At 43.0% G+C, this 6,894-nt stretch overlaps 1 protein-coding gene across 1 annotated transcript; it reads left to right on the forward strand.

The window, feature by feature from the left end:
* Positions 1 to 3,133: 3,133 nt before the first annotated feature.
* LOC121443416 (DDB1- and CUL4-associated factor 12-like protein 2) lies at positions 3,134 to 4,624 on the forward strand. The gene has a single exon (XM_041645174.1). It carries the CDS (start codon positions 3,134 to 3,136, stop codon positions 4,622 to 4,624), a length of 1,491 nt encoding a protein of 496 aa, XP_041501108.1.
* The last annotated feature ends 2,270 nt before the right edge of the window (positions 4,625 to 6,894 follow it).

A 6,894-nucleotide genomic window follows, 5' to 3' on the forward strand; every position in this document is an offset into this window, starting at 1 on the left:
TGATCCACCCACTTAGAAGTGTGTCTGAACTAATGGGAGCTCACCAAAGCCAGCTGGGATGGGACTGATCGAGCATGGGATCAAATTGGACCTTCTGAATGTGGCTGACCTTTGGGGCATACTGAGAAGCCAATGATAATGGCACTGGGATTTGTCTCTATGCCATGTACCGGCTTTTTGGGATCCTAGTCTGTCTGGATGCACACCTTCCTAAGTCTGGATGGAGGGGGGAGGGCCTTGGACTTCCCACAGGGCAGGGTACCCTGCCCTCTATAGGACTGGAGGGGGGGTAGGGGAGCAGGAGAGAAGTGGGAGGAGGGGAGGAAGTGGAAAATTTGATTCCTAGTATTAATAAAGTAATAAAAGAAGAGGATTGAAGTCAAGATTCTGGGATTATATATGCTGACTTTGAAGTTCTCTTTTGATATCTAAAATGTCAAGTAGGAAGTTGAACAAAAGTTTGTGATGGGAATATAAAATTAGGAAGTACTGGCATATATGATACTTTTGAATTGAGTGATAATTAGGTATGAAGGGTAAAGAAAATATTTGAAATCTATTTTCAGTTAAAATACTGCAGAGTACAGAGTACAATGCTTTCTTAATTAACTTCACTGGCTTGATTTTATCCATTCTTTACATAACTAACTGATATCAACACATGATTTGTGTAAATTTTTCATCACTTCTATCAAATTTACCTAGTATAACCAGATATGAACTGCTCTATGTGGAAGAAAGTATAATTTATTTTTGCAATGTATATGTATATTAGCAACTGTTAAGAGTGAAGCCCAAATCTGGATGTCTCATAGAAGAACCCCTCTGAATTTCCCCTTTAAGATCCACTAGCACACTGTAAATTTATTTCTAGAATATATTATTCCCTTTTGAATATTCATCTACAGTTTCACAGCACAATTGAGATTTATGGAAGTAGAAGAGTAGCCAATCATTTTGTTCCAAATATACAAGTTTTTAGTAATGATGAATATGTTTGTTTTGCACTATAGGGGGTCTCAAAAACTCCATTATCCTGGATACCACACTACCTTTCTAATGGTAAATAGTGGAAAGGAAGAAAATCAGCCCTGTTTTAAGAGAATCTTTTTATGTGCTAATATCATGTAAATTTCTGTTTCTATCTTCCTGTTGACTCCTCCACTCTCTTTTTTTATGACACAAAAAATTCATATAGAGAAGTACACACAGACACACACACACACACACAGAGGGAGAGAGAGAGAGAGAGAGAGAGAGAGAGAGAGAGAGAGAGAGAGAGAGAGAGAATCATTTACTCACAAATGACCATGTGATGGGTGGTATTATCTCCATTTTATACCTCTTCCTGCCTAACTATTGACCAGTTAGCAGTTTATTAAAACAATGAGAGTATTATATAGTCACAGTGTACACAAGGATTATTCCACAGCATTATTACAACTCAAAATATTTTATTTTGTCAAATCAAGGAATTTCATTTCAAAATGTCTCCAACTTTTTGTATAAATTGTTTTGTTTATTCTTTTTATCAAGTGACCATAACATTTTAAACTGGCCCATGGGAGTTTGCACCTGGAATTTGTAGACTTGAGACAATTTTACAAAAAAAAAAAAATGTAAGGCTGGGTACAAGGAAAGCCAACAATAAAACAGCTCCATTATTTCATAAGGCCGGTTAGATACATTAAGTTGGACACACCCCCATAACACATGCCTCTATCTTAACAAATCGAATTTTGTGAAAGAGATCTGGCCAATGCTCTTCTGTGAGAGCCACCCATCTCCCACTCATACACATGTGTTGATACTGGTCAGGCTTAATGTGTGACTACAAAGGAACTGGATACACTGAAGCTGCACAAGAGCCACACATCCCCTTACTCCCGGAGGGGGCCAAAACCCTTACTCTGGATATCTGCACTTTCACATTATGTCCACGTTGTTCCATTGAACCACTTTTCTTTCCCCACTGTGCTTGGGGATATCTGGTGTGTTCCTCAAGCCCCTTCCTGAGGTTGACATGACCTCTCATAGGAAATGGAGCTTGGCAGAAGTCCTGGTTCTGACTATGTGGACTGTTTGTTCCCTAACTGGAGAGCAGGAGCATGCCTTTCTCTCTAGGACCCCTTCCTTGCCCTTACTCTGGACCCTATCATCTAAAGCTTCTTAGGTTCCTGAGAAGTTAGTAGGTAAGGAAGCACCATTCCCTTCACCTCTAACAGGCTGTCCCTACCTGTATACCACTTTTGCCCAATTAAAACCCTGAGGTTTATTTTCGACACTTTCACTACCATACCCTGACTCGAATTGGGGTCGAGGTGTGGGAATCAGCAAGATATTCTCAAGGGATTCAAGTTCAGTAGCTCGGGAACTTCAAGTTCAGAAAATAAAGAGGAACAAGAGAAAAATAAGGTTAGAATGGTTGAAAACTCAACCAGCAGAGGGACTTACAAGAACAGTGCACAAAGAAACTAAAGAGGGTACTTTAAAAAGCCTCCCATTCCTGGTCCAGTTCAAAGAACAACCTTTGTCAAAAGTGTTCCCACATGCGAATTTATTTCTTCCCACATGTCATGCTCAGTGCTCCTTTTGATTTTCTGTTTGACTATATTTTAGGTTTTGGTTTTAAGGCTAGTTGGAAGCTGTTGTGAGGTTGATGAAAAAAAAAAAAAAGCTTGTGTTAGCTACCAAGCTCAGCCCTCTAGGAATCTCCCCAGAGTTTCCACACAGCCCTCCAGCGCGCCCATCCCCTTTGCTTCTCCCCAGCCTCCACCCAGACTGGATTGTGCTACCCAGCACCCCGCGGCCAACTGCCCCTCCCACTGCCTCCGCCCCTCACCCTGAGGTCTCTAGCAGACTCTTTCGTCCCACACTGAGTTCACCATCTCAAGACGGCAGCACTTTCCGCCCTCGACAGGTCCCCTGAACAGCCACCACCTCTCTCCGCCCTCGCCCAGCTCCTTCCAAAGCTCACAGTCCTTGTCAAGCCACGCTGCCACCTTCGCCTCTTTTGCCACCAAAGCACCCGGGGCCCAGGACACACGGAGCCCCAGAGATCTCCCAGCCTCCCGCCCCTGGGACCCAGTGCCAGCCTGATCGATTCGGAGACACAGCCGTTCCCTACACCACCATGGCCAACACGGGTGCCACGCGCCGCCACCGCCGCCGCCGCGCCGCCACAGCCTCTGCAGCCCGCCCGCCGCCCTCCAGGGCCCCTCAGCAAACAGGTAGCAGGAAGCGGAAAGCAGCCGGGGTCGAGGGGGGCGCCGGGAGTTCTTCGTTGCCCGGCCCGGCTGCTGCAGCAGCGTCGGGGACCGGCCATGCGGAGGGGCCATTGCTGCTGGCCAAGAGGCCGCGGCGGCCCGTGGCTTGCCATTCCTTGGTGCACTACTTGAAGGGCCGGGCTCTGGGTGACGAGGGCCACCCGGGGCTGGCGGGCTTCGAGGGCGACCTGCGCAACTATGGGGTCCTCAGGCTGCCAGAACTGCTGAGGGAGCGCCAGTTGGCGCTTGGCCCCCTCAACAAGGTGTTCGCGTCGCAGTGGCTAAATGCCAGGCAGGTGGTGTGTGGCACCAAGTGCAACACGCTCTTCGTGGTAGACGTCCATACTGGCAAAATTACCCGCATTCCCCTGATGCAGGACAGAGGAAATGGAGAAACCCATACCCAACCCACCTGTGGCATCCACGCCATCCAGTTGAATCCCTCCAAGACCCTCTTGGCCACAGGGGGTGAAAACCCCAACAGTCTAGCAGTATACCAGCTGCCCACCCTAGACCCTGTGTGTTTAGGGGATCGCAATGGCCACAGGGACTGGATCTTCGCCATTGCATGGATGAGTGACACGGTGGTTGTAAGTGGATCTCGGGACGGCACTGTGGCGCTCTGGCGGGTTGATCCTGACATATCCAGTGGAAACATTCCCTGGCACAATAATTCAGAGATTCCACGGTATTCGCACATTCATCCAAGGGACATGGAGGCCATTCCTAGGGCCACCACTAACCCAGGTAACCGCAAAGTCAGAGCCCTTGCATTCAGTGGCAAAAACCAGGAGCTGGGAGCAGTATCTCTGGATGGCTACTTCCACCTATGGAAAGCCCGGAGCTCTCTGTCCAGGCTGCTGTCCCTAAGGCTGCCCTACTGCAGGGAGAACGTGTGTCTCACCTACTGTGATGAGTTGTCCCTCTATGCTGTCGGATCCCAGTCTCATGTTTCATTCCTGGATCCAAGACAACGCCAGCAGAATATCAGACCCTTGTGTTCCCGAGAGGGAGGCACAGGTGTGCGTTCTTTGAGCTTCTACCAGCACATCATTACCGTGGGCACTGGACATGGTTCCCTGCTCTTCTATGACATCCGTGCACAGAAGTTCCTGGAGGAGAGGGCCTTAGCCAGTCCAGACTCTTTTCTCGTGCGCACAGGTAGGAAGCTCAAACTCACCTGTGGCAGAGGCTGGCTCAACCAAGATGAACTCTGGGTGAACTACTTTGGTGGCACTGAGGAATTCCCAAATGCACTCTACACTCACTGCTACAACTGGCCTGAAATGAAGCTCTTTGTGGGTGGAGGTCCACTCCCTTCAGGCCTCCATGGCAATTATGCAGGCCTCTGGAGCTAAAGTCTTTATGCACTTGTGAACGTGCACAGATTTATCTTTCAGTTCAGGCTAAGGTTCTTCACATATGTGCTTGTGTGTGATATATGCATGCACACTTCTAATTGTGTGTGATTTATCTCCAAGGGGGATTTACCCAACTTTCTAGTGCTCAGCCACAGCGAGAGGGAAAACAGAAAGGAGCAACGAGATAGGAGAGCAGAGAGAGAGAGAGAGAGAGAGAGAGAGAGAGAGAGAGAGAGAGAGAGAGAGAGAGAGAATCAAAACTTGATGTGGCTTTGGCACCTTTTCTCAGAGCACTACATTTTTTGCTGTATCATACAAAAACTGAATTAGTCTTAATCTTTCCCTTCCTGGGTGATTTATGTATTTTCTTTCTTTAGGTTAATGTAGTCGTTGTTTTCCCTGCAATTCAGCAGTTTAGCTTTACCAGCATCTCAATAATATGTTCAAGTCGTTTAAACATTCCATGTATTTGGCATTTTGAGAAGACATGTTTATAAAATGTCTATTGGGCTGATCTAAGAAAATATCAATCATTTAAAACCCAATCAAATTAGAAAATGTGCTTCAAGATCTAGATTATTACCATTTGGAGTGTCTTTTATGTGAATCTAGGGAAAATTAGTACTGGTTAATTGTACCTTATGGGTACATAAAATGCTCTAACATATATTATATTACTGAATTATATTATATTGTTCAAACTATTATTTTCTTACTTCAGAAAATCCTAAGCACTACCATGTACAAGTACTAAAACTTTCTCTTTTAAAAGTACTGTATTATGAACTGCTTTCCTCAGTACCATCTATGTTTAAGAATTTCATAACTAATCAAATCTGATCTAAATTTTCAAGATAATTGAGAAAGTAATTTGAAGATTAATATTACTTTAACTTTTCCAGAAGCAGTCCAGGTAGTCATTTGCAATGAAAGCCCAGTAGTTATGTCCAGAGTAGGTATAGTTGATTTTTGTTTTGAATGCATAGATGTGGATCAATGTGAATCATTTTATGTGGATCACTTCTGAGTATGTGATATATTATAGAAACAATAGAATACAGAAAATAGAAATGTGTTCAGCATCATAGCAATTAAACTAAATTTTAAAATGATTAAATACACATTTTATTATTAATTGTACTTATAGGACTGTATTTATGAAAATCGACATTTTCTAGGAGAGGAGCTTTGGCTTTAGCTATGCACAGATCATTTTGCACATTTGCTTTTGTAAAGAAACTTTTATAGATTAAAAGATAAATAATACTGTGTCTGGAGATAATGGCTCAGCAGTTAGGATCTCTTTCTCTATTCCTGAGTTCAGTTCCCAGTACCCATGTTCAGAGGATCATAACTGCCTTTAACTCCAGCTCCAGGGGATTTGACACCCTCTTCAGTCCCCTGCAGAACTTTGAACACTTATTGACAACACTCGAATAGACACAAAAACATACACATAAACAATGTTTCCAAAAGATATATAGTGAAAAGTCTCCCACCGCTGGATGTCTGTTCTTTGGCCATAGTTTACCACATTTTTGTGTGTATGTAGCCATTAAAGAGAATCGTTGCATACCTAAGGATACCTGTGAATATGTGATTTACCCATAAATAATAAAATAAACTCTATATATGTATACGCTTTTGTTAGACATTCATACAGATGCAACTAATTTGATTTTATTGTATGTTACTCACTACACGATCGGAATGCTGTATTTTTGACAGGCATTATTGATGCAGTAAGTATTTAGATGCATATATTCTCGTACTTGTCAAAGTATTTGTAAAGAAGAACTCCTAGAAATTAAATTTTGGGTAAATGAAGGGTAGAGGACTGTCATGACCTTTTTCACGGTGTACCATCAAATTCTTATATGCTGCAAGTCTTAATATTTCTAGGCCAATGTGAATGAATTAATCACCTTTGTGGTCATCATAAAAACAACATTCTAGAACAATGATTAAGAACATAAGGATATAAGGACATGCAATATAAATGCTATCAGACAAGTAAACCAGGTGTAAATTTGCATACACGGAATTGAGTTAATCAAGAGTACCTGTAATTATTTTTGTTTTGTAGTCTACAATATCATGATTTCAGGTATGCTAAATGAATCAGATGACATTGAAAGAGCTTCAAGAAAAAATATGAGGATTAATAGAATAAAACATGAGCAGGAAATAAAGTAAAAAAATAATATTTGGAATTTTATATGGAGGAAAGAAACTAAAAAAATGGTGAATGCTGAAACTCTGTCTTG

This window comes from Microtus oregoni, unplaced genomic scaffold, assembly GCF_018167655.1.
Source record: "Microtus oregoni isolate MIOR12 unplaced genomic scaffold, Mior012 000106F_ref0000393, whole genome shotgun sequence".
NCBI classification, from domain to species: Eukaryota; Metazoa; Chordata; class Mammalia; order Rodentia; family Cricetidae; genus Microtus; species Microtus oregoni.

Bases quoted from the DNA above. Each gene is read 5' to 3' on its own strand.
- LOC121443416 (XM_041645174.1), top strand. From the start codon at position 3,134: ATGGCCAACACGGGTGCCACGCGCCGCCACCGCCGCCGCCGCGCCGCC.